The sequence below is a fragment of the Sminthopsis crassicaudata genome, chromosome 5, assembly GCF_048593235.1.
Source record: "Sminthopsis crassicaudata isolate SCR6 chromosome 5, ASM4859323v1, whole genome shotgun sequence".
Lineage (NCBI taxonomy): Eukaryota > Metazoa > Chordata > Mammalia > Dasyuromorphia > Dasyuridae > Sminthopsis > Sminthopsis crassicaudata.
Window position 1 is genome coordinate 52,407,325 of NC_133621.1, and position 27,602 is coordinate 52,434,926.

The 27,602-nt window shown below is 34.9% G+C and overlaps 1 protein-coding gene across 2 annotated transcripts in view; it reads right to left on the bottom strand.

Moving 5' to 3' along the window:
* CUBN (cubilin) overlaps positions 1-27,602 on the bottom strand; it is a 290,121-nt gene that overhangs the window by 56,772 nt on the left and 205,747 nt on the right. For both annotated transcript variants that reach the window (XM_074266686.1, XM_074266685.1), the window contains 8 exons: positions 25,866-26,037; positions 24,646-24,852; positions 20,121-20,270; positions 17,324-17,445; positions 15,666-15,891; positions 14,608-14,795; positions 10,167-10,323; positions 1,888-2,037 (listed from right to left, as the gene is read on the bottom strand). In XM_074266686.1, the coding sequence (XP_074122787.1) occupies positions 1,888-2,037; positions 10,167-10,323; positions 14,608-14,795; positions 15,666-15,891; positions 17,324-17,445; positions 20,121-20,270; positions 24,646-24,852; positions 25,866-26,037 (1,372 nt within the window). The remainder of the gene's footprint in view (positions 1-1,887; positions 2,038-10,166; positions 10,324-14,607; positions 14,796-15,665; positions 15,892-17,323; positions 17,446-20,120; positions 20,271-24,645; positions 24,853-25,865; positions 26,038-27,602) is intronic.

The window sequence follows — 27,602 nt, forward strand, 5'->3', positions numbered from 1 at the left end:
TGGAGTTACATAAAATGGTTCTACTAGGACAAAACAGAATCATATATAATATGCATATTTTATTTTCTCAATTTACTGTGGATCACCAAGTTGTATGGAAATACCAGTCTTATATATACGAGAAAATTTCAATGAGTCATGAGTATTCAGAATGACCACATCTCCAGTCACATCCGATCCTATTACGTGACTGTAGACAGAACCATAATTTTTATCTCAGCTCTAATTGAACCATTTAGCATGTGTATACACACATATGATAGCACTGGGGCATACAGGACAAAATGTTTAACACTTAGGTTTTCCTGACTTTTGTTGGGTTTTTTTTCACCCTCCCTCTTAGTAGTTAATTATCCAACCTTAGGTGATATGCTTGGAGTTAGAAGGTACCTTAAGGATCATATAATTTGACAGCCCATTTTATAAATGAGGAAACTGAGGAATAGAGATATCCTTTACAAGTGAAAGGAGCTGTATGGGAAGCCTGGATCCTGGCTCCAAACTCAGTCTGCTTTTCTGTTGGACCTCCTGCCTTACAGAATAATTAGAGGTCCTATCGGATTGGAACAACTTAGGGACACTGGTAGTATTCCATACCTCTTTGCTAATTTGGCCTTGAGGGTGATATTCTGTAGGACAGCACACATTCTTTAGAGTGGATGTTTTTATAAGAAAACCCTGGTTCTATTGCTATTCTCTGACTCAGCAATGCTTGATCTTTTATACAGCCTTTCTGGGGGAGTCGTGCTTTCTTTCCTGTAACCTTGCCTATGTCCTATACTTAGTGAAAAAAATAAGTGGAGAGGGGTGGGAACAGCCTCTCCAATGAAAATATTTGACCTTGCTCAAGAAAAACACTCCTGTTTATATCAAATCAGGCTGCTTGCAATTAACTGGCTCACTTTAGAAGGGATAGAAGAGAATTTGGGGTTTCTAGTTAATGACTCTTGGATCTCTCTCAATTCTACCTCTGCCTTTTTTCTCATTCTTATCATGTTTTGATGTTTATTAAAGATTACTTTAATATAACTGATAAATAAGATCTTACAGATCTATCAAGACTCATCAAATGCATGTCTAGATATTCTTCCCCGAGAAGCCTTCATATTCTGATTACCTACAAAATTTTGTTTTTTAAATTGATCATTTGATTTTACATCACAGTGATTTCTGAATATATTCTTCCTCTTCCCCTATGCAGTAAATAATTGCTAGTAACAAAAATGGCAAAAGGGAGAGGAACAAAAGCAGTTCTTACAGTGTGTGTACTATTCTACACCCTAGATCCTGCACTTTTGCAATGACTGGAGTCAGGTGCATTTTTTTCAGCTTTTCTCTTAATCATTATGATACACAATATTCAGTTTCTTTTTTTTTCTTTTTTTGGTTCTAGTTGTTCAATTATTGTGATCATGCATACTGTTTTCTGGGTTTACTTGATCTTTTGACATATGTCAGAAAATTCTGAATATTTATGAAATAAATATACTGGTGAAAGCAGAAGTCTAGTACTCTGGAAATCCTGAATGTCTGCTTTGGGGAAATGTATATACTTGTGCCTCCAGGAGATCCCCAAATGATAATCTATTTCTACTACCAGAAAAAAAAATTCTTCATGGTAGTATTGTTCAGAATCTGGTCAGATTTAACCACAGGATCATACATATAAATGTGAAAAAGATCTGTCTCCAAACTTTTAATTTTACAGCTAAGGAAACTGAGGGCCTGAGAGGTTAAATGATTTCCTCATGGTCACACAGCTAGTGTCTGAGGCAGGATCATAGGGGTCAGATCTTTGCAGAGTGAGTTACATGTAGCCAGAAATGTAGACCATTTTCCATTCTGGAAGGCCAGAAACAAAAGAAAACAAAAGCAATGAGCACTTACCTTCTAGGTGGAAAGACTGGAAATCTAAGAGCACAATGTCTCGTTCGCCTGCCTTGATGATATAGTTGCAGTTCATGCTATTATCATACTGACGTGGATAGTTAGGAGAAACGATGTAACCTGAAGGGCTGGTGAAGTTAGCTCCACAGCCTGCATGGAGACAACCAGGAGGAAAGGCATCAGTAACAGGGTCCTGCCCTTGCACCCATCTTCAGTTGGATTAGTGATCCTTGGACTACCCTGTGTCCACCCTGACAGCACAGTCCAGCAATGAGCTCCATGACTAAAATGCCTAATAGTATGGGAGGAGAATGTTTTCTGATTGTGAACAAGCCATGTAGTTTAGTGAGTTAAGTAATGAACAGAGATCTCTCACTATAAATGCACTGAGTAATCCTAGATAAATCTCGTTTAAATGTCTTAAAAGAGATAAACTTACTATTTCTCCCTCTCCCTCTGCTTCTCCCCTTCTCCCTTTCCTCTCCCTCCCTGAATCCCTCCCTCTTTCTCTCTCTCTTTCTCTCTCTCTCTCTCTCTCTCTCTCTCTCTCTCTCTCTCTCTCTCTCTCTCTCTCTCTCTCTCTCTCTCTCTCTCTCCCTCTCTCTCTCCTCCCTTCTACCTTTTTTCTTTCCTCCCTTCCTTCCTGTCTCTTTTCCCCTTTCTCTTCCTTCTCCTCTTACCCTCCCCCTCCGCTTTCCATTCCTCCTTTCCTTTTTCTTTCTTCCTTCCTCTCTACTTCCCTCCTCTCCCTTCCCACTCTGATTCGCCTTCTCCCTCTCTCTCATCTATACCATATGAGTATCCCTCACCTAAGGGCACTAACTCCCACTAAAGATGGCTCTGTAATTTACGCTATTAACCTCTCAAGGCCCTAGGAAACTCTTTAGGATCATTTACCTTAGCAGCATATAAGTACTAAATGACACTTATGAAAATGAATACTGAGAGAAATAATTCATAACTATACAGTCTCATAGATTTTAGAGATATATAACTTATGTAGATACATACCTATTAAAGGAATTAGTTCTGTTACTATAACTAGATGGATCCTGTTTTTTTGTTACCCCATCATAACTATGCTCCAAAGATAATTATTAGCTGTGGAAAAAATGAAGAAGAAAAACCTCTCCTATTTCCTGATTCACCCTCTTATTAGCTAACACTTCCTTCCGTGATCCTATAAGCAGGATTGTTCATCCAAACTGTGAGATACAGGAAAAATGTACCCACAAAATATAAGGAAAGTCAGAGTCACAATTTTTTTTGCATAATTCCTGCCTTTATTACTTCCTTTCCAAACTCTGTCTTTTCTTCTTTCTCTTTCATTGTTGATTGCAAGAATCACTAGTCTCAAAGGTATTATTTTATGGTTTCTCTCATTCTCTCCTTCAATTATTCTTCCTGAAATTGAAATATGCTGGACATCACTTCCCCTCATTCTACATGAAGGCAATTCTTGCCTCAAATACTTTTGTGTGATACTGAGAAAATCTGTTCATTTTCATCATTAGCCTCATTTTTTCTCATCTGTAAAACAGGGTTCTGAAACTAAAATGATATTATACATAAAATACATTGCAGATCTTAAAGTATTATAAATATTGGCTATGATTATTAATATTGTTGTTATTATACTTATTGAGTCCCAATTCTTTTTGACAACAACTTGCTCTGTCTGGAGTTAAATCCCTATCTGCTCTCCTGACTTTCTAATTGCATATAGTTATCCTAGCTCTCCACCACAAATTGCATTTAGCCATGAAATTCAGTTTATAGTATACTTCACTTTTAAGTTATTTCCTGGTAAAGATGATAAATTTTAGAGGGATGTAGGAAAACTTGGATACTATTACATTGCTGGTGGAGTTGTGAACTGATCCAACCATTCTGGAAAGCAACTAGAAATATACCTAAAGGGCTATCAAACTGTGCATACCTTTGATCCAGCAGTATCTCTATTGGGTCTATATGCTAAACAGATCTTAAAAAGGGAAAAGGACTCACTTGTGCAAAAATATTTATAGCAATCCTTCCCAGAAACCTTTGCTGCCATCTCCCTTACTTGTTGCTTTTGCCTTACTTAAGTCTAAAATTTCAGGCTCCTACAAGTAGGGTACTTTGTTTAGGCTGTTTTGCTCTAGTAACACATGCTCCTAAGGAGTTTACTGTACTAATATGTGTGATGTTTGCTATCACTGAAGTACTTATCACTTGCTATAAGAAGTGCTGGGAGGAGGGGTGTCTTAGAAAAACATGGCAAAGTATATATGAACTGATCAAAGTGAAGTGAGAAAAACTGAGAGATCATTGTGCAAAGTAACAGCAATAATGTGATAGTGATCAACTGTGAAAGACTCAGATACTTTGATCAATATGATGAGCCAAGGCAATTTCAAAGACCCAATGATGAAAAAGTGCTCTCTACCTCAAGAGAGAACTGATGAACTGAGTGAACACTAAAGTATAATTTTCTTGCTTAATTTTTCCTTGATTTTTTGAAATATGGCTAATGTGGAGGTATGTTTTGCATGACTTCACATGTATAATTGATATCATATTGCTTGCCTTCTCAGAGAATGAGAGAGGGGAAAGGAGGTAAGGAGAGAATTTGAAACTCAAAAGTTAAAAAGAATGTTAAAAACAAATAAATTTTTAATTAAAAAAAAACAGATTTCAATTCAGTCTCTAAAAGGGGATTCACCAAGAATATAAGAATATCTTATATTCTTGGAGGTGGTGAGGGTGCCTCAGCTTCATGGATAGAACTAAAGGGATATTTTTTTGCCTGAAATTGGTGCTCTGTACTAGCTTATAATAAGTTTATAATATTGATTTTATAATCTTTATATTTAATTCTGCCTCTTTGAATTCATATCTCATGCTCAGAACCTACTCCTTTCATCTATCCACAGTTGAAATTCTTCTCTTTCTTCAGGAACACTTCAACATCACATCTTCCAGGAAGTCTTCCCTGGCATTCCCACTAAAGGCTGCAGGTGCTCTCCTTTCTTCAATTTCTTAAAACTCTTGGTCTAGATTTCTCTGCGCTTATCACATATAAAACATATTGTATATTTTGTACATATTGTATATAAAACCTGTATTTGCTAATTGTAAGTTTTCAAAAAATAGGAAGTATGCTATTTTCACCTTTGTAATCTAATATTATGCATTGATCATACTTGATTCCTGAGGAAAAAACATTTAATTGTATTAAGCTTAACTATATGATTTTAAATGATGATATTTTAAAGGAGCTTTCAAAGCAAATAAATTCCCTAGACACACTTTAGTACTATGCTTGACTTCTTGAGTAGAACCAAGAGAACATCATACACAGTAATAAGAAGATGATGATCAACTGTGATGGACTTGGCTCTTTTCAACAATGAGGTGATCCAGTGCAATTACAATAGACTTATGATCCAGGGAGCCATCTGCATGCAGGAAAAAAGGATTATGGGGACTGAATATGGATCAAATCATAATATTTTCATCTTTTCTTGTTGTTTCCTTGTTTTTTTCCCCTTTCTTTCTCGTGTTTTGTTGTTGTTATTGTTGTTGGATTGCTTGTTATTTTCTTTCTTATTTTTTCTCTTTTTGATCTGATTTTTCTTATCCGGCATGATAAATGTGGAAATACATTTAGAAAAATTGCACATGTTTAACTTATATTGTATTACTTCCTGTCTAGGGAGACTAGAGATGGGGAGAGAGGGAGAAAAAATTGGAAGACTAGGTTTTGCAAGAGTGAATGCTGAAAATTATCTTTGCAAGTATTTTGAAAAATAAAAAAAATTATTATAAAAATAAACTTGACTTCTTCCTGTATTACTTCATTCTAAGTCATCTTAGGCTATAGTAAAAAATTCTTCACAGTGATTTTTCTTTAAAGAACCCCACAAAATCCAGCTTTTCTATAGACAAATGATCCAAAGTTCTTTCTAAAACTTCTGGCTTCCAGTTTTATTTAGCTCAGTAACAAAATATCCTGAGGGTGCTTTTTCTCAATGGCCAACTCTCTGGTGAAGTAGGGGGAAATACTGGATTCAAGCCAGACAATTCTGGGCTTCTTACACCCTTGTACAAATTATAAAATATCTTTGGTCCTCGGTTCCCTCATTTGCAAAATGAGAGGGTTAGACTGAATGATATAGAAAATGCTTTCTAGCCCTAAATCTATAATTCATTAGCATACTGTTCCCTTCACTCAGTATGAAGTAATGGACAGGACATTATTTTATATTTCCAATCTTCTTGTTCCCTGAATAACTACATCCTTTCTCAACCTGCAACAGAAAAGAGAGAAGCAACTACATAGAACCTTGATGCTCCCTGAAGCCAAAAATAATCTCATGTCTATTTTATTCTGTTAAAAAAATTCCCTGTCACATGAACAGAGCAAACAGATACTTCTCTTCTTCCCTTCTCTTTCTTAAGTCAGAACACATTATGTTTCGTTCATTAGCAAAGGCACACACCAATCATGGATAGAAGGTCCTCCATAACGATATGGTATTAAAAAAACCTCCCTCATTTCAGTTGAATTATATAGCTGACAACAGAACGTTTCAACAAAATAGCCTTATATTAATAAATTCTTAATAAAATGATGACTCAGACCATGCTGATTTCAACAGAGATTCATAGAATCCATAGGATTTTTTTGTGATTAAAAAACCTCAAATTGTTTTTATTAGAATAATATTGCTTATTCATTTAATTCATTTTGTGTATTTTCTGTAGGGATACATAGAAGCACATTATATTATTTAAGACAAAACCGAGATCACATAGGTCAAGCCATTACATGTTTTGCGAGGATGTTTAAAATTCATTTGTTGTAGCAGGTTTTTGACTATATGAAACCTAAGTTTGTAAAATCAGAGGGAGTTATAGATAGCACCAAGTTCAACCTCCTTGACTTTGGAGTTGGGGAACTTAAATCTAGAGAGGTGACATTACTTGTATAAGACTACCACCTGTAGTAATATGGCAGAGCCAAGATTCATCTCTATTTTCCCTGGCCCTAAATTCGGTTCCTTCTACTGTGCTGTGCTGCTTCCTCCCAATGAGCCTTGGGATAGGGGATTTGTTTGTTTGTTTTCTGAAAGATCCCTTGAGGTGGCACAGAATCCAAAATTATGGGAACAGAATTTCAGACTAAGGAATGACTGGTACTATGAGAACTTTAGGGTATTTAAAAAAAAAAAAACCTAGTGAATAGTTCCGACACTAGTATAAAACACATATTCTTGAATCGTAATATTTCAAGCAGAAGTTTTACTTTGAAACTTGAATTAAAAATATTTCAAGAGAAAAAAAAAAACATCTAATTGGATTTTAACTGCCAGTTGAAAAGAGGGATTGATTCCAATGGGCTTTTTAATCACTATCAGTCCTCTAAATGACTATACAACTCTGGAGAAATCCAAAGATTACATTTTTTATTCAAGAGTGATGACTGCTTAGGATGTAGGATATTCAGGGTACTTTATCTTCATAGCTGGTGTTATTCTTTCTTGTTAATACCAAAATGTTCTTTACTAACATAAAGAACTGGTTTTAGCATTGTGATCTGATCAACACTGGCACAGTAGATCTCTCTTTCTTTGATTAAAGATCTTGAGATCTTTAATCTGATTTAAAAGAGGGAAACAAGGGAGCAGCAGACACTAACAAATCACATGAGGACAAGCTTTTGCTTCCTTCCCTAATATAAGAGTGGGCTGAGGGAAAGAATATACTTTTTAGAGTCATCACCAGAGTTGGATTCTGCCACCACATCTTCACATCAAATGGGGTGATTTCAATACATTAAACCAAAGAAAATGGATTAGTTTGACAAACTACTTTGAGATTAAATCTCTTTGTCTTTTTCTATCCTCTCCCTAACCTCACAGTAAAGTTTAAATGTTCTTTATTATTTACCTTATGCTAGAACAGGGGTTCATAAACTGAGGTCTATGAACCTTTAAAACATTTTGATGAATTTATTTTAATATAATTATTTTCTTTTATGAGCCTATGTATTTATATATATTTACAAACATTATTTGAGAAGGGATATGTAAAACTCACCTCAAAGGGGAATCATGACACAAAAAAAAATTAGTCAGGAATTCTTGCTCTATAATATAAGGTATAAATAGATAATTTTGATTATAATAAATTTTAAAGTTTTTGCACAAAATAAAGCAAATGCAACCAAGGTTAGAAGGAAAGCAGAAAACTGGGGGTGGGATGAGGTAGAGAAGTGTTTATAGCAAGTATCTTTGATAAAGGATTTATTTCTCAAAAATACAGAGAAATGAATCAAATTTATAAGAATACAATTCATTTCTCAATTGGTAAACGATTAAAGGATATGAACAGACAATTTTCAGGCAATGAATTCAAAATTATCTGTAATCAGATGAAAAAATGTTCTAGGTCACTATAGATTAGAAAAACACAAATTAAAACAATTCCAAAGTATCTATCAAATTAATTAATATGGTAGAAAAGAAAAAAAATGCTAAATGTTGTAGGGGATATGGAAAAATTAGGTTAATGTACTATTGGTAGAGATACAAACTGATCCAACCATTCTGGAGAGTAATTTGGAACTATGCCCCAAAGGGTATAAAACTGCATACCCTTTGACCAAGCAATACCATTAGTAGATCTTTATATCAAAGAGATTGAAAAAGGGAGAATGGGGAAGAGCTATTTGTATAAAAAATATTTATAGTAGCTCTTTTGGCATGGCAAAGATTTAAAAGCCGAGGGGATGTCTATCAGTTGGGGAATAGCTGAACAATTTGCAGTATGTGAATATAATGGAATGCTATTGTGCTTTAGGAAATGACATGGATGATTTCAGAAAAACCTGGAAAGATTTACATGAATTCATGCAAAGTGCAGTGAACAGAACCAGGAGAACATTGTACATAGTAAGAGTAATATTGTATGATAACCAACTAATGTGGAATGACTTAGCTATTCTCAAAAATACAATGATCCAACCCAGTTCCAAAGGACTCATGATGAAAAATGCTATACACCTCTAGAGAAAACTGAAGGAGTCTGAATGAAGATGAAAGCAAATGATTTTTCACCTTTTTTGTTTTGTTGTTATCATTTTGTGTCTTCTTTCATAACGTGACTAATTCATATTAGTTTTTCCATGTTTTGCATGACTGCACAACTATAATCTATACCAAATTATTTATAATCTCAGAAAGGAAAGGAAGTGAAGGAGTGAGAAAGTGAATTTGGAACTCAAAAATTTTAAAAATAAATAAAAATTATTTTACATGTAATAGGAAAAAATTAAACATTATTTAAAAAAAGAAATCTGGCTCTAGTAAAACCACAAATATTTGAGTTTGAGAAGTAGTTTCAGAGTTCTGAAAAGGGTTGTTGATACAATGAGATTTTGTAAGTGAATTGGATTTAAGTGAGGGAGGGATGCACAAGGTCACCTGACTTACTTTCCCTTCCAAATCCTCTTTTTAAATGTCCCAGTTCCTCCAATAGGTCCTCTAGTGACAAGTTTTCAGGTTCCCTCATCCTCCTGGCTTCTCCCCTGAAAACCTCCAGCTGGTTCATGTATTTTTTCCACTGTTTCTCAGAACTGATCATAAGGTAGAATACAATAAGGTAATCACTTCCAACACATTCCATGTCCCAAACGCTGTTCCTTTCCTAATGCAGTCTAGGAGGACAATAACTTTTTTGATCACTGTATTGTATCACTATCTTATATAGAAAATTTCAGTTTACTAAAGTCCCATCTCTCATAATAATATGGGCCTAGGCACACCTTGTCCCTGCAGCATTCACGAGTTATGTGTAAAGTTGGTTTTCTGAATTCAAATATAGTTCTTTTTACATTGATTTATTTTCAATTTCATCTTATATTTAAAGCATCATTTTAGCTTGTTAAGCTTTTCTTTTTTAAAGATCCCGACAATGTCAGTCATTATTTTATTTATTCATCCTATGTTTGACATCTGCAAATTTGATATAATTGTCATCCTGCTCTTTATGATTGATAAAAATTCTAAATCAGACCATTCATAGACCTGGAACAGTCTATAGAGGTCTCCGTCAAGGAGATCATTGGTTTCTTAATAGACAGTAATATGATTTTTGGATCTAGCTTTTGAACCCATTTTGAATTTACCACAGGATAATCTACCCCAAATTTATCTGAGTCATGACCATCTCTTGCCTACTAAATGCTGATGTCCCAGCCCCAGTTATGATATCCGTGAAATTGTGGTACTTACTGCTTCTGTATGATGCAGAGAAGCCTGGCCCTGTGGCAACCTGAGATTGAAACACTGCAGTGAAAGAGTTTCTTGGAAGGATGAGGGGACTGGGGGGCACACTTCCACAAGCCGTGGCCAACAGGGCTGCTTCTGTTGCCTCAGTTCCTGCCCAAACCTAGCAAATTCATAGAGATAATTTATTATTTTCTGTGTCTCTTCAGTGTTTAAAATCATGATCATCTTTATGTGTACATAGAATTTAAAGTAACAATAAACATATAATTTTAAAATGTGTTTTTAATGCTATTAGAGGAAATTCTTGAGTTGATTTATTTAAGAATATGTCTATGTGTTTTTCTTTAAGGAGACTGTGTTTATTTTTGTATAGCCTTTAAATAATTCTTTGATCAATCAACTGTCTAATCTATTTCTAGATTCCCTCATCTAGTAAGCAGTCACTGAGTGAGTAAGGTTAGACATTTATTGTGTGAGGATTACAGTATTGGGTGCCGAATGACACAGCAAATAGAAGATGGTGATCCTGACCTCAAGGAACACAAAACTGAGTTGTAGAGACAAATACAACTACTGTATATGAAATGAACATTTACAGAATAAGTGGGTTAAAATTACATTTTACAAAATTACAATTTACAAAAAAATTAAATTTTATGACTATTAATGATTAATCCCCTTCTTCTATGCATATCTCTGCCTCTCTACACCTTTAGTAAATTGTCTGAATCACTTTTTAGAAAAAAAAAGGTTAATGATCAACATTCTGTTGAAAAGATTTATATCAAATTAATCTAGCTAATTATTCATCTGAATTATGTTATGTATTAGTTATGTATTGTATGTAGTTAGTTATGTATTCTGCCCTGGCTCCTGTGCAAAGAGAATGCAGATCTCCTCTACCCTTCTCAGTGAGACTAATACTGTATAACTAGAAACATAATGTGGCCCAATAGTGGAAAAGTCTTTTTTAAACAGTTCAGTCAACATCTAGATGCAAATAACCTATTTTCAAATTACCAATTTTCTGCTTCATTTTTTAAAATTTTCTTGCTGTGGGTCAATTCCAAACACTGTGCATCTAGGATACATCCACATGATGTCTTATATAAAACATTCTAAGGTGGCTGAAAAGTGGGAACTTGAGTAGCTTTGAAGTACTTGAGCACAAAAACAAAAAAATAAGGGATGTCTGCAAGATGCTGAAGATGCTTACAAACCAGTAATCCAAGGCATGTTGCCAACTTGGTCTGAAGCATTCATTGGATTCCTCTTAATTCACTCACCTTGAAACTTATACATGATCATTTTAAGCCTTAGTCAATAAGCTAGTAAGCTAGATTTGTGATGCTGGATAAATCCCTTAACTACTGTCTACCTTAGTTCCTTCAATTTTAACATGGGAATCAAATTACCTTCCAGGTTTGTTATAAGGATTAAATGGGATAATAATTGTAAAGCACTTAAAACATACCTGATACATCACAAGAAATATATGTATATATGCTATTATTATTATCATTAATATTATTATACTTTAAGCATAATCACAAGGTAATCAGTACTCAAAACATACTCATAATTCACTGGAATGGTAAGTAATGAGCAAAGGTAGATGTTGAAATATGCCTCTTATCTGAGCACTGAAGCTTTTCTAAAGTAAGGAACCATCCAGATAAAATGCTATCCTTTAGTCTAACAGCAGGATTTTTATAAGGATGATGATGATGATGATGATGATGATGATGATGATGATGATAAAATAGTTCTTAAATCTCCACCCCTTTACTGAAATTGAAAACTTGTACATTTCCTTACCTATCATCTAATACTCAGAAGTAAAAGAAAAAGGAGAGAGTCAGAAAATAAATCTATAAAAGTATTAGCCAATCTGAAAACCCTTCAATTGCCTCTTGGTTATTAAAACACTTCACAGAACTCATCTTGGTCACAAGTGATTTTTTTTTCTTAACATTCTAGGAACTTTTCAGAATCTATTTTTATATTTCAAAAATCTTCAAGATTTTAGTTAAATTTAGAAATTGAATGCTACCTTCATTAACAAGGTCAAAGTTAATTTCTTATACCAAAAACAATTTGAAGCATATAAAGAATATTATTTTTAAAAACCAACTATTCATATAAACTTATACTTATATAAGTTTATATAAATTTAGATATTTTCCTTGAATTGCTTTATAAAGTAAACATTGAAAAGTGATAGACATGCTATAATGACTCGAGACAATTTAAATGTACCAGAAAAATCACATACTTAGACAGAAAGTATCCTAGATACCCAATAATTCAAACAAGTCAAGGGAAATCTAGATTCCTCCATCCCCAGTTTTCTATTCCTTTAGTCATTCTTGCAGTGAGATAAATAGAAATTTTGATTCTCTGGACAAATATTTGTTAAGAGACTCCTGTCTATTTGTCGATTGAAAAATAATAGATCCTCAGCCCTCCTGTGATGTCTGAGCGACAGAGACAATATTTATATTTACAGAGAAAAGAAAGAACTGGGATACTTAGTCTTTGATGTTTTCTGTAGCATCACTAAATGTAGACTGAATGACCAAAGTGACTCATCTGCAACATGTGGGATACTCTTGATTGGTGAAAAAGGGAAGTTAATATAATGTGGCTACTTAATGGAAAGTTGGAGCCACAAATAGCCATTTTGCAATATCATTTGTATAAGTGACCAAGGTTGTTTCTGAGACAATGTCTCCCAAGTTAATCTTGGAGACTTTGTGTCTCTGGGTTATAAAACTTAGACACTTGATCAACTGACCCACCTATTACTTACAGAAACCAATAAAATATCAGTATCTACTGAAACATATGCCCACTTTTACAATTCTATATTTGTATGGGACATAATGTCGATCAGCAGGCATTTTTAAGTGCTTACTATTTACAAGTGGCAATTGTTGGGAGACAAGGTTCTTTTCAAGGAGTTTCCATTCTTGTGCACTAAAGCCATTCTTGATGAAATTTGAGAAGGGAACAGGTAAGGTTTTTACAAACAGTATCATATTGCAAACCACATCTTTGGACAACATTTCAATGTGAAGGGGTGCTTCTTGTTTCTTGACTGGTGAAAAGCACCAATATAGAGTAAATTTTTACTGGAAACATTTTCTTCTGACAAGGATTATCACATGAATATGTCAAAATCACACAAGATTCCATTAAAAATATAATAGAGATAAAGTTTAAAAAATATTTGATTATAATGTCAAGCAAGGATAAAACAAATTGACACAGAAATGACCAAGAGACTCGCCACCATGTAGATTCCAAAATGTTATTATATTCTGCCCTGATGGGTAATATTTTTAACCCAAAGGAAACAACTATGTACATTTTGGATAAAGATGACCAAAGGAAAAAAAAGAAAGTAAAAAAGTTCTTGGTCTTTTGTTCTGGATATGGACTAAGATCCTCAATTCACGGCACCTGTGCAGATCTCCACTGCAGTCAGTTTAAACTGATTCTAAGTTTGAATAGTTGAATTTTACTTGTGAGCATTTGACTTCAGAAATGGTAAATGTTAGAAATTGGGACTTGATCTACTCTTGTGTTGATTACCTAGACTTAAGAAAGTGATGGAGAAAATGCTAATATTGCAAATTAATCTTAAAATATGTAATGTACATTTTGAAGGGAAAGTCAATTGTTAGACATTTACTTGCACACCCCTATATCCATGTTTTATGCATTAAAGTTGGCACTTTTTATTAACACTTATTGTGAGCTAGACATAAAGAAAGGGTAAACAAACAAACAAAAATGTATTTGATTTCAAGGAGTTTACATAACTACAGACATATAAATATATAGGTATAGAAATATGTATATTCACACACAAATGTGCATGTATGTATTGGATGGAACCTAGTGAGGGGTGTTAGAAGGCAACCAAGAAAGGACAGGAAAGACCTCATGAAGAAATTAGGACTTGAGTTAAATTTTGAAAAAAACCAAGGAAGCTTTAAGTCCAAAATAATCAGGGGAGAGCACTTAAATGTTTGTGGGTTTTTTTTGTTGTTGTTGTTCATTCATTCTTCCAGTTCTAGATGTTCAGAAGTCAACTGGTAATGTGTGATTAGAAGTCAGGAGAGAGATTAGGGTTGATGTATAGATCTGAGGATTTTCTGCATAGAAATAATAGTTGAATCTGTGGGCATTAATGACATTACCAAGTGAATTAGTATAAAGAGAAAAGAGAAGAGAACCCAGGTTATTTTAATCCTCAATCCAAGCTTCCTGAAGTTCAGTTTTAACTGTGAAAATTATAATTTTCTCATTTTTCTGTATATAAAATCTAAGCTATAAAATCATTTTCTTTCTAACTCCCAATAGCAGAAGTAATTTATATGCTAAATATTTATATTCACTAAAATACTTTTTCTTCAATTAAGTAAATGTCACCGACCTTTATGTAGCTGTCTTGGCACTGTCCATCACTGCTGGGAATCAGGAAATTATTGTCAAAGCTGATCTCTAGGTGTCTGCTTTCATGTACAATGACTGTCCATGTACATCTGCTATTCACAGGAAAATTTTGAGGCCAGTGAGGAGACTTGATTATACCGCTGTCAAAATGAAGTATTCCACCACAACCTGGAAAAATGCCACGACAATGCTCTTTAACCCAAGCCCCAGTGAAGTAAGATCACTATTATAAAAATCAAAAGAAATCAGTATAAATGATGTGTGAACTAGAGGTAAACCCTGAGATCCTGAAAGTTTTGTCAACAGAGTAAAAGTTTTTGTTTGTCCCTATCAAGCAAGTAAAGCTTTGAATGTGAACTTGGCCATGAATTGTGTGTGTCTAAGATTCAAAAACTGCTCTACCTTACTCTGGAGAGGCTCCTCAGCAAAAAAACAAAAAAACAAAACGAAAAAAATGGTCATCAAGTGATGAACTAGTGCATAGAATGTGTATGATTGACCTGGGTGGAATGAGACCCCATGCAGAGAAAAACAAATATTTTGAAGTATTCCTTTCTCCAATCATTTTCATTATCATCACATTTTATCTATCAAAAGGCAATGCACTGAAATGAATTTCTGATGGTTTGTTATAGCAATGGGATGTCTGTCAGCTATTGGAGTCACAGTGCCATTTGGATTGTTAAATGGTGTATGTCTAATCATTTAAGCCCTTTCTATGTATAGAACATTGTGCTAAGTCCAGAGTATACAAATAGAAAAAAAAGGTGTTCCTGATTTTAAGAAGCTCAATTTCTAATGAGAAGAGACAACATGTAGGGGTTTCAGCTACAAGACGGATAGAAAGGCTCTGTTACTCTTAGAAAATAGTAGGTAAAACAGACACACCTTTTTAGATGTCATTTTCAGTGATTAAAATTAGATCACTTATTAATGCTAAAACATTGGAGAGTGCCAAGGATTTTGATGATTGTTACTGATACAATTGATATTGATACCTATGGTAGAGATGATAAGAGAGAATAGCATTCCCCTTACCCAGAGTCTGTGTGGTCCATGTGGCAGAAAAGCCCCCTAGTTGCACAGAACGGTCTGAGTTAAAGATGACCAACAGTTGATTTGAACCGGACTGTATTGGCTTGGGGATTGTCGTTCCACAAAAATGTCCTACTACAGGAGATTCTAGAGAACCTCCATTGAGAACAGTGACAGAGTCCCACAAACATACAATATGGTTCTCAATCTCAAAGGATGTAAAAGAAAGCTAAAGGAAAAAATAAAAAGCCAGAGTGAGGTATTCAAAATTACAAATGGGTTTCCTACCAATCATGATCTCTTCATTTTTATTGTGCTCTGTGCTCTTCTGTCCTTTCCCCCTACCTCTTCTCTCTCTTTCCCTTCCTCTCCTTCACTATTTTCCTTTTGCTAAAAGTCTGCTTTGCAGTGGGTTCTTCAGGAGTGAGAATGTCAATAGGGAGAACCAGATCTAGGCAAAGAAAATCTTCCTCCATCCCCCTGTCTCTCTCTGGAGACCTCAGAGGTGTGATGGAAAGACAATGGCAGTCACTGAACCAGAATGGTGAGTTACAAATTGAGTCATTGGCTCTTTTCAACAATGAGGTAATTCAAGGCAATTCCTACAGACTTGTGATGGAAAGGGCCATCTACATTCAGACTGAATGTGGATCAAAGCTCAAAGATCAATTTGGATCAAAACGGATCAAAGATCAAATAGTATTTTCACTTTTTTGTTGTTTGCTTGGGTTTTTTGCTCATGTTTTCCCTATTTTAATCTGATGTTTCTTATACAACATGATAATTATGAAATATATTTAGAAGAACTACATGTTTAACTTATATCATTTAGCATGCTGTCTTAGAGGAGGGGAGAGGAAGAAAAATTTGAAATACAAGATTTTGCAAAGGTAAATGTTGAAAATTATATTTGCATGTATTTCAAAAAAAATAAAATATTATCACAAATTTAATAAGAAATTTTAAAATAAATAAATAAATTATGAGTTCCTGCTAAGAGAGACTGAGTTCCAAGATGCCAAGGTAATACAGAAGAAACTCCTGGACTTGCCCACAGCAAACGAGTTCAAAATCTGGTCTTGTCATTACGTATGATTTGGGGCAAGTCACTTTTGAGATTGCTTTGGAATTCACTATCTTCATTTATAAAATGGCCCACATAACATCTATGGTTTGTGAGCCTAAACAATCTGGGTTTTCACCAAGATCCCTTAAACAAGAGCCAACTTGAGGACAAAATCAAAAGATTAAAGCAGTGTTTATAATCTTTTTTTTTTTAATAACTCAATAGAGCATGACCTCTAAAGTATTTTCTTCCCACAAGGAAGGGAACTTAAATGTCTTCCAATATAAGTCCATTCTTTATAGATAAGGAAATGGAAGCCCACTTAAGTGTCTTGTATGAGGTCACAACTAATAAGTAGCAATGCTGAGATTTGAACCCAGATTTAGATCTGCCTCAAAATTTAGCCCCTTTTCTAGAAAATTAATTACGATAGCAGCACTAATGGATTTTCTGATTTCCTTTGCTCCATGTTTGTTTCTTAAAATATACCTTTACTCCCATTCTCAGTGCAGGTGTTAACATTCTATACTCCACCTGCAGCTCCCAGCCCTCCCCTCTCCCCACCAGTTCTTAAGTAACATTAATTAGAACTCACAGTGATGGTGTGACCTTGTGGAGCTTTCAATAACCAAGCACAGTGGCTCAATTTTCCATATGGGGATGGATAATTTGGGCTAGTGATCACTCCTCCTTCACCCATCAGAATGCCTCCGCAATCTAAAAATCAAAGTTCACAGCTCTCTGAATAAGGTTAAAATAAGAAAACAAAATCAGAGCAGCCTAAAGACACAACCACATACCGAGTTTAAAAAGCCACATTGAAATAAGAGCAGCTGGATGTAAATGTCCATGGCATTTGGGGTGAATGACAAAATAAAGAGAATGTAGTTCTATAAAGACAAGGGCAGGCAGCATAACTGGGAACTAAAAACCCTGTGCAAAGACCAACTGGGGCTGGACTAGATAGATGTGTAAATGGTAAAAAAAAAAAAGGCACAATGGGTCAGAAAGTTCACTTTCCTCAAATGGCCAGCCCAGTGAATATGAGCTTCAAAACACAGCTTCTGTTATCCCTAACTCTAGCTGTTGAGGATGTTCAGCTGCACTGGTCTGCCTTTTCATACATTGACCATCATCCTTGAGTTATATTACAGTAAGGTGGGGATTTCATATAATTTTGAAACAGATTCTATTTCATAAACATCTGAAAAAACCTGATTCTTATGAGTTGGTTTTCATATACTTTTGAAACAGATTCTATTTCATAAACATCTGAAAAAAACCTGATTCTTATGAGTTGGTTTTCATATACTTTTGAAACAGATTCTATTTCATAAACATCTGAAAAAGCCTGATTTTTGGTGGTTGGTTTTAAGCAACAGGCCTATTAAGTCCTGACTCTTGTTTGTTCATTTGACCAAAAAAACTGAACAAAATCAACCCAACCACAGCAATCCCTGAGGCTCTTATCCCTGAACACGAATTCCTCTTCTGGTTCCCATTAGCATCTATCTGCACTAGGATAACTCCCAAATTTTTCTCCCTGATCTAGGAGACTTACCTGTTTCTCAGTCCTGTCCTTCTTATGGCCTACAAGGCATATATTTATAACAGAACATTCGGCTATCATATCAAACACAATGTATCAAAAACTTAAATTATTTTAATTTTCACAGAAGAGTGTCTCTAGAATTCTGAGATCATCTAGTCCAGCTTTTACTTCATGAGGAATTCCATTCAGAATACTGCTGACAAGTGGTCATTGAACTTTTGCTTGATGATTCCCAATGAGGGGGAACTCATTGTCCCCTAAAAATCTATTTAATAAAATATTATTGTTCCACAAGAAATGATGAGCAGGCTGATTTCAGAAAAGCCTGGAAATATTTACATGAACTCATACTGAATTAAGTGAGAAGAATTAGGAGAATATTGTACATAGTAACAGCAAGAATATGTGATAATTAAATATAATAGACTTTTCTCAGCAATACCGTTATCCAACACAATTCCAATAATTTGGGATGGAAAATGCCATTCACCTTCAGAAAAAGAACTATGGAGACTAAAGGCATATTGAAGATTACTATTTTCACCTTTTTGTTTATTTGTTTGCTTATTCTTTTTCATTGATTTTTCCTTTCATTCCATTTTTCCTTTCACAAGATGATAAATATGGAAATATATTTAAAAGTATTACATGTATAACCTCTATAAGATTACTTTGATGTATTGGGAGAGGGGAGAGGTCAAGGAGGGAGGATGAAAAATTTGGAACTCAAAATCTAGCAAAAATGAATACTGAAAACTTTAAATTTGGAAAAACAAAATACTATTGAAAAAAATTAATCTATTTAAATTGGAGTAGTTTTATTTATTCAGAGGCTACCTTGCTCTTAGGTTGGCACTCTGCAACAAATCAAACAAATCTTCCACATGAAATCCTTTCAAATGCTGGAATAAAGCAATACTGTTCCTGATCCCATCCCAAGCCTTCTCCTCTCCAGGTTAAACATCCTTACTGATTCTCTTCTCAAATTTCCTCTTCTTTCTGTCATTCATACCAGCATATCATCCCAGTCTTTAAGGCAAGAAATCTGAGACTCATCCCTCATTTATCTTCTTCCTTCTCTCCTGTAGACTAAGTTCTAGCAGTCTTTTCCCTTTCTCTTCTTCATTCTTCCTGCCACCACATGAGTCCAGGCACTCAATCTCACACCTGGATTCTATAACATCTTAGTTGATCTTTCTAACTCCCATATCTCCTTCCCCTTCCATCCTTCACAATATGTCAGTCTTCCTTTCCCAAAATAACAATTTCATCATGTTCCTTGCTTACGTAGACCCTACAATAGATCTCAGTAATCAAAACAAGATTCTTTTAGTTACCTTTCAAAGCCATCCAAAGAATGATCCCATCCTACCATGTTTCTCACAACTCAATTTCCTACTTCAAAGTACTTTCTTTAATGTCATTGCTCTATAACTTTCTAATTTCCATTTCTGATGATGCTACTCCCCCATCCTTGTACACCATGTCTCCTTTTCCCTTTGCCTATTAAAATACTATCCATCCTTCAAGGTTCAGCTCAGATTTCATTTCCTCCATTAAGATAATGGATTATTTCAGCCCCAATGATCTCTGCCCTCTCTGAACCATTTCACTTACCACTTGAGCAAACATTGTCACTTAATACATTTTCATTATTTCATGTGTGTTGACTTCCCAACTTACTATAAAGTTTTTGAGGGCAGTGATCTTATCCTACATTTTTAACATGCTCTAGAAATATTGCATAAATAATAGATATTCAAAAAAATGCTTGCTGTTTGATAATTATCTAGCCCTGTAGTTTCATTTGATAGAGCCAAAGAGTAACCAAAAGTCATACCTGTGAAGGAGTAATGAGCATTGAATCCAGTCTTTTCCACAAGTTGATTGGTTACAAAGTGCACCCAGATCTGCGGAAAGGGTAGGGCAAAGGGTACTGTGGGTAATGACTGTCCACAAATTTTTATTATTTGAGGACCACCAACATGTTCTGAAAAAAATGAACAAACAAAGCATGACATTATTTTTGTTGCTGTTATAAAATCTATTAGACTAATTTAGATAATGGTGGTAATGACAGCTAGCATGAATATAGCACTTTGAGATTTGAAATGTTCTTTACAAATATAACATATTATAATTACCAAGATCCTAGAAAATAGATCTTCTAAAGTGGTTATTTCAAATTTTAAAGTGAGGAAACTGAAGCTGAGAGAGATTAAGTGACTTGCTCAGGATCTCTGCCCTTTTAAAAAAAAAATATATATATATAATATATTTTAAATATATATATATTTAAATATATATATATATATTTGCTAAGGCAGTTGGGGTTAAATTGTCTCAGGTCACACAGCTAGGAAGGGTTAAGTGTCTGAGGCCAGATTTAAATTCAGGTCCTCCTGACTTCAGGGCTGATGCTCCATCTACTGCACCACCTAGCTGCCCCATCTCTGCCCTTTTGATATCACTATATTGAGAATGAGTCCACTCAGAAGGATTCTGACATGTATAAGTCATGGCTAAGTTATCCTTTTTAATTTCTCTTTTTCTGGGTGTATATATGTTTGTGTAAGTGAATGTGTGTGGGGTAAGTGGCTAAGCCCCTACTCTGTGCTCCATTTCTAGTAATTGCACTCTTGTTTTGTTCTCTATATCATTGTCTTGGTTGTCTATCTGTCTCTATGCATGAAGTGATTTGTTGTTCACTGTCAGCCCTTTTTAACAGCCATCTGCCTTCCTGGATCTTCCCTATGTCTGGCTCCTAAAGTCTCTCCCTTGTCCTATATCCACCCATCTGCTGAGACACAGCACCTGTCACCTACTGGCTGGACTTCCTTCTATTGTCTATATGTGAAAATGGCTTTGATCTCCCTTCTCCTTCATTGCTTGCAGAGGACTGTGATCAGTCTGTGTCCTGTTCATTCCAAATCCAGCCGCTCCTATTATCAAGTGAGATCTGCCTTTACTGACTCCTGTGACAGAATGGGGGACCAAATATAGACTTCTATTTTTCTAAAAAAAAAATGAATCTCTTGGATAGATTCCATGAATTAAATCTTTTCTATTTGGGCTAAAAATTCATCTTTTAGAACTGAGTAATTTTCTAAATATTGTTTCTTATGTGCAATCTAATACCCTGTGTTAAAGAATACTCATCTCCTCTCTATTTACTCTGTCAGTGATAGATACAAAGTAAAGGCAAAAGGCTGGAGCAGAATCTATTATGCTTCAGCTGAAGTAAACAAGAAAAAGCAGGGGTAGTGATCCTGATAGCACATCAAGCAAAAACAAAAATAAATCTATTTAAAAGAGAAAAAGAAGGAAGCTACATCTTGCTAAAGGCATATAGATAATGAAGTCATATCAATACTAATATTAATTAATAAATTAATTCATAGATAACAAAATAATAGCAATACTAAACATATATACACCAAGTGATAGAGCATCCAAATTTCTAGAGGAAAAGTTAAGAGAGCTGCAAGAAGAAATAGAAAGATAAACTCTACTAGTGGGAGTATCTCAATCTTGCTCTCTCAAAACTAGATAAATTGAATCACAAAATAAATAAGAAAGAAGTTAAGGGGGTAAATAGAATTTTAGAAAAGTTATGTATGATAGAACCTCTATTTATTCTGCAAACTAATTTCTCTTACTTTATAAATGAACATACCATTATAGTCTAATGGCCCACCACTGGGCTTGGAGGAATAAAGGCGGCTGTATTTGTTTAACCAGTATTCAGCCATCACTTGCTAACGTGTTCTTCTTTTTCCTACTCTGGTCTCTTCTCACTGCTTGGGACTTATATCTAAATTCTGTATCCCTAAAAAGAGCTGACAAATTTTCTGTCTAAAATACTTAGTCTTTGATCTTATTTTTTATAAAGATTTGGTTCCTCTAAAACATAAAACATCAATACTTCACATTATCCAAATAAATAAGCATTTTAATAGTAACACACATTTAGGTTGTTCTCAAGGTTTATAAAATACACTTCTCAAAACAACCCTGAATTAGATTAGTACAAATATTTTCTCTCAGATGTGTTTCCTCATATGTAAAAAGGGATCTTAACTCAGGGCTTTTGATTCAAAGTTCATTGTTCTATCCACTAGATTAGTGGTGTCAAACTCATAAAGAAAATTAAATCAAGTGGGCAACTGGGTGGTGCCGTAGATAGAGCAATAGCCCTGAAGTCAGGAGGACCTGAGTTCAAATTTGACCTCAGACACTTTATACTTCCTATTTGTGTGACTCTGAGCAAGTCCCTTAACCCCAAATGCCTCAGAAAAAAAAAAAAAAGAAAAAGAAAATTAAATCATACCAAAGATCCCTACAAGCTGCATATTGATTTAGAAGATTATATTTTAACTTTACCTATATTCTGTTGTATTTTTATTTATTTTAAAACACATTTCTCCATTATATTTTAATCTTGTTAAGTGCTCAAAATGTTGCTGCACGGTTGACACTGCTGCCTTAGATCACACTATCTCTATTATAACATTAATCACTAAAGTGCTTTTTATTTGTTGTTTCTGGGTTCTGGTAGAGACCAAATACAAGTCTTTGAATTCAGATAAAACATAATTGGCCTTAATGGATATCAACAATAAATTAAAATCTCATTTTAACTCTTTTACTTTGCAGGATTGTTGTATAATATATTTTGAATTTTTCTTTCTCTTTTTAAAAAATTGGAAACAGAAACATAAGTCTAATAGACAATCCCTCACAAGAAAGGAAGCTAATTTTCCCCCTACATTAGTTCTTCAATGATCTTTTTAATAAACCCTAAATGTAAACTTGTCAGCGTAAACCCTTCTTCTTCATCTAACCAACTGCCCTCTATGGAAGGTTTCAAGCTCAGTACTCAAAAACATGATTTCTGGGAATTTAAAAGAAAATCGGATAAACGTTGCTTCTAATCCTAACTCTAACTCTCAACCCACTTTAATAGATATACTGCTAAGGAGAGTAAAGATCAATATTCTTTCTTCATAGTCAAATTATTCAATCTCTAAATAAAGATACTAAAGAACTATAAACAATGATAGGTAACTGACAAAATCCCCTAACATTATCCAATTCCTCTAATGGTTTGGTTTAAGTGCTGAGAAATAAGTGGGTGCAAAGCCATGACTGGGAAGTATTCCTTATGCAATCTAATTTTAGGGATGAGAAAGACCAGTGCACAGATGGCACTGATACTCTAACATTGTTTGGGGCAAAATACAATGAAAAAAAAATCTTTACAATAAATTTCCAGAATACATCTCGGTTTCAATTAGTGCAAATAAGGAAAGTGCTCACATTAATCAAATCTGCAACACAAATTTCCATTGCAGTAAAAGCAATTGCCATGCTTTATAGAATTACAACTTCAAATAGTGTTAATTCAAACACATCACCACTGCACATATTTCATGACTCAGACTAATCAGGACATAGCTGCTGTATATTTTAAAATTTGACCTGTCACTAAAACGAATAGTAATGATGATGACAACAGTCCTTATGGATGTTATCAAAGTTAAACTTCACAATAGTCCTGTTAGGTAGATGCTATTATTATTCCCCATTTTATAGATGTGAAAATTGAGGTTTATATAAATTAAGTGAATAATCCAGGATATCTAACTAATATACACATGAAAAAGTATTCAAACTCAGGTCTTCCTAACTCTAAATCTATCCTTTCATTACTTTATCATATTGTCCCAAAGAGCTGAACACACTGAATTATTCTCATACCAAAGTAGGGCTTGCAAAGGATTTTCTTGTTTTTTTTAAACAATCCTAAATTCCCTTCTTTTAATATGAAAACAAAAACACTGGTCAATATTGGAATCACTTTATAGGATCTTCAGGACAAACACTCAATTCCTCTTTTGCATTAACCCACTTTCCAAATGACAGAGTCCCAAACTTATTGAGATAGCCATGACTTGATAGAATTCCAGATCTCTTTTTAAATCCCATTAAGAAAAAAAAGTTATAATATGTTGTGACCATACTAGGTGCTAGATTTCTAAGATTTTCTTAAATATTTGAATTCTTCAGAATCAATTGAAGTTTCACATACTTGAGAATAAGCACTGGGGTATCTTTTGTGGGTTTAAGACCTTTCAAAATGAATTGAGCAAACATAGGATCTATTTTTAATATCTATCTCAGTGTATCCTATAAAATGCATTTGATTCAGTGGGGCAGATAAAGACAGTTTTATTGCAGACATTTTTGCTTCCTTCTCAACAATATTCTTTATGTGCACTGGGCTCTCTTTAATATTGGAACTGCTCACCTTTGGCAAGATATTATATGTAAACCAACCCTAGAAAAGCAGTTACAAGACTTACCTATTCGGAACTCCAAGGCATCAGAATGACAGTCTTGGTGATGCTCTAGGTGGAAATCCTCAAAGGAAATGTAAATGGATGAGTTTTGACTATTTGGATTGGTGATGGTCCACTCACAGTTTAGGTTCTTAGCATAGTTGCTAAATCCATCATAACCAGGAGAAGTAAAGTTGCCTCCATGAGGATCTGTAAGTTCTCCTCCACACACTATGGTACCCAAATGCAAGAGAAAAAATAGTTAGATTCATGTATAACAGCCCATATGTATCAAAATATCTATATAGAGAGACACATAAATATATACACATATGTGTAAACACACACATTTCTCCAAAAAATTTGTGAGCGGACTAGACTGTTAACAGTCTGGAGAGAGAAAGAAAGCCTAATTAAGAGTTTACACAGGAGGGATTTGACAATATTCCCTTATATTAATTAGTGTTTTTGCATCATCATTCCTTTTCTATGAGCATGGAGTGGAAAAGCCTTTAAAGATAAGGCAAAATCTTCTAAATTGGGCCTAAATATCTTTGCCACTCATCTCAAAGGTGTGCTGGAAAAATGTGAGAGTAAATTATTAAGTAGAGGCACTGAGATGCTCGGTGGGAGTTCTCTGTTTGACCCAAATCTTTGAATTCTCAAGAAGAGCAGCTAACCAGTGGGTCTCATCTTTTGATCTCATCCTTTTGAATTTTTTTAATTAAAAAAATCCAGTAAAACTAATGTGGAATGTGAGAGGAAAAAAGAATTCCAGACAATGAACACGTCTGGCTGCTCTTGAAGCCTGAGTCTGCCACTGGCTTTACCTGGAAATAAAAAGTATGTGAAAATAAAAAGGCTGACAAACAAAGGATTCTATTCTCTTCATTAAGTTAATTTTTCCTTGAGGATTTTTTTTCTCATTGTAAGTGTCTCTTCAGAACTGCAGAACTACCAAAATATAATAGCCAGGGGGGAATAAAAAACAAAACCATTGAAGAATTTTTTCATTAATTTTAAAAATTTCATTTAATTTCTAAAATCATAATAGCAAAATTGAGTTGACCTTCTTATGGCTTTGACATTGGATTTCATATATTTCAGTCTTGCTTAACATCAAAAAATACAAACAACATTGATAGGGAAGGTATAAGTAACTATATTGTTGATCTTTTAAGCAGAAGTGCACATAATTTTAATACAGCAGATAAAAATGAGGTTAACTTAAAAATTCTGATTACCTGCATCTTCGCTGGATGAATAGAAGGCACTGAAACCCCCGTAGGGTCTGGATCCATCGGTGACAAACACAACTTTCATTTTATTCCCTGAAGACTCTATAAAATTCCTTGGGCTCTGAGGACCACAGATTCTCTCTAGTTGGGGTGAGTTACTGAGGATGCCATTGAAAACCTATTGAGGAAAAGACTAGGCTTAGAACACCTTATGGTCCTAATTATGTCCTGGAGGTAACTAGACTCACAGCTTTTTAAGGAGATCCTCTGGGAGGAAGGAAGCCTATTCTCTACATCTTGCTTGCCACTTAATCAATCAACATGCATTTATTAAACACCTACTGCATAACAGGCATTGTGTCAGTTCCTTGGCCATACGCAATCCCTGGACAAATCTATTCCCTTTGATGTCTCAGATTTGCTTTTGTAGAACCAGGTTCATCCCAGAATGCCAATCAAACATCCCCAAGCAGCAAAATGGTCAATGTGGACTTTGCAACCATAGAATCTTTTTTTTTTTCAGGAGAAACTTCTCTTTTTTAATATTTTATTCTTCCAATTGTTTTCAATATTCATCTTTGTAAAAGCTTGTGTTCTAATTTTTTCTCTCTCCTCCATTCCTAGATAGCAATCTGATATAAGTTAAATATATGCAGTTCTTTTAAACATATTTCCATATGCATCATGCTGTACAAGAAAAATCAGACCAAAAGGGAAAAAACATGAGAAATAAAATAAAAACAAGCAAACAAACAACAGCAACAAAAGGTGAAAATACTATGTTTCCATAGTTCTCTCTGGATGCAGATGGCTCTCTCCATCACAAATCTACTGGAATTGTGTACAATGATCTCTTGGTTCTGCTCATTTCACTCAGCATCAGTTCCTGTCTCTCCAGGCTTTTCTGAAGTCAGTCTCTTCATTTCTTACAGAACAACTACATTCCATAACATTCATGTACCACAACTTACTCAGCCATTCCCCAACTGATGGGCATCCACTCAGTTTCCAGTTTCTTACCACTACAAAAAGGACGACCACAAACATTTTTGCACATGTGGGTCCTTTTCTCTCTGCTCTCTGCAACCATTGATTTAACTTGAATTGGCTCAATCCAATTTGACAAACATTTCATAATCTCTTCCTTCTTTAAGCCAATGTGCAAGGCACAAAGGGAAGAAAATATAATCTAGACATGTCCCTTACCTTCAGGACTAAGAGCAGGGCTCTGGCGTTTTCTGGTGCTAGAGGGCCCTCTGTGGCACTCCAGAAGCTGCCCCGACCTCCTTTCCACTTCCCTCTCCTGCCTCCAGACTAGATTCTCCTAAGCCTTACACGTCCATCCTGAAGCTCTGACAGCACCACCAGACAACCAGCCAACCTTAGGAAAGGGCAATGAAAAGTCTAATTCTTAGATCTCTCTCTCTAGCCTGATTGTCAGCCTGGATTCATCCCTCATTGCTCAGCATATTCCCAGCCCTCCATTCTCTCCCCTTATAACTACGGTCTTAGTATCCAAACTCCTCAAAAGGGCCGGCTGCAGCTGGCACTTCCACTCTCTCTCCTCTTCCTCTCTTCTTCCCCTTCCAGTCTGGCTTCTGGCCTCATCATTCCACCAGATCTGTGTCTCCAAAGTTAAGGGATCTCTATGCTGCTAAATCCAACAGCCTTTCCTCAGCCATTCTCCCTGATGCTCTCTGCAGCTTCTGACACCATTAATCACTCTTTCCTCCTTGGTACTCT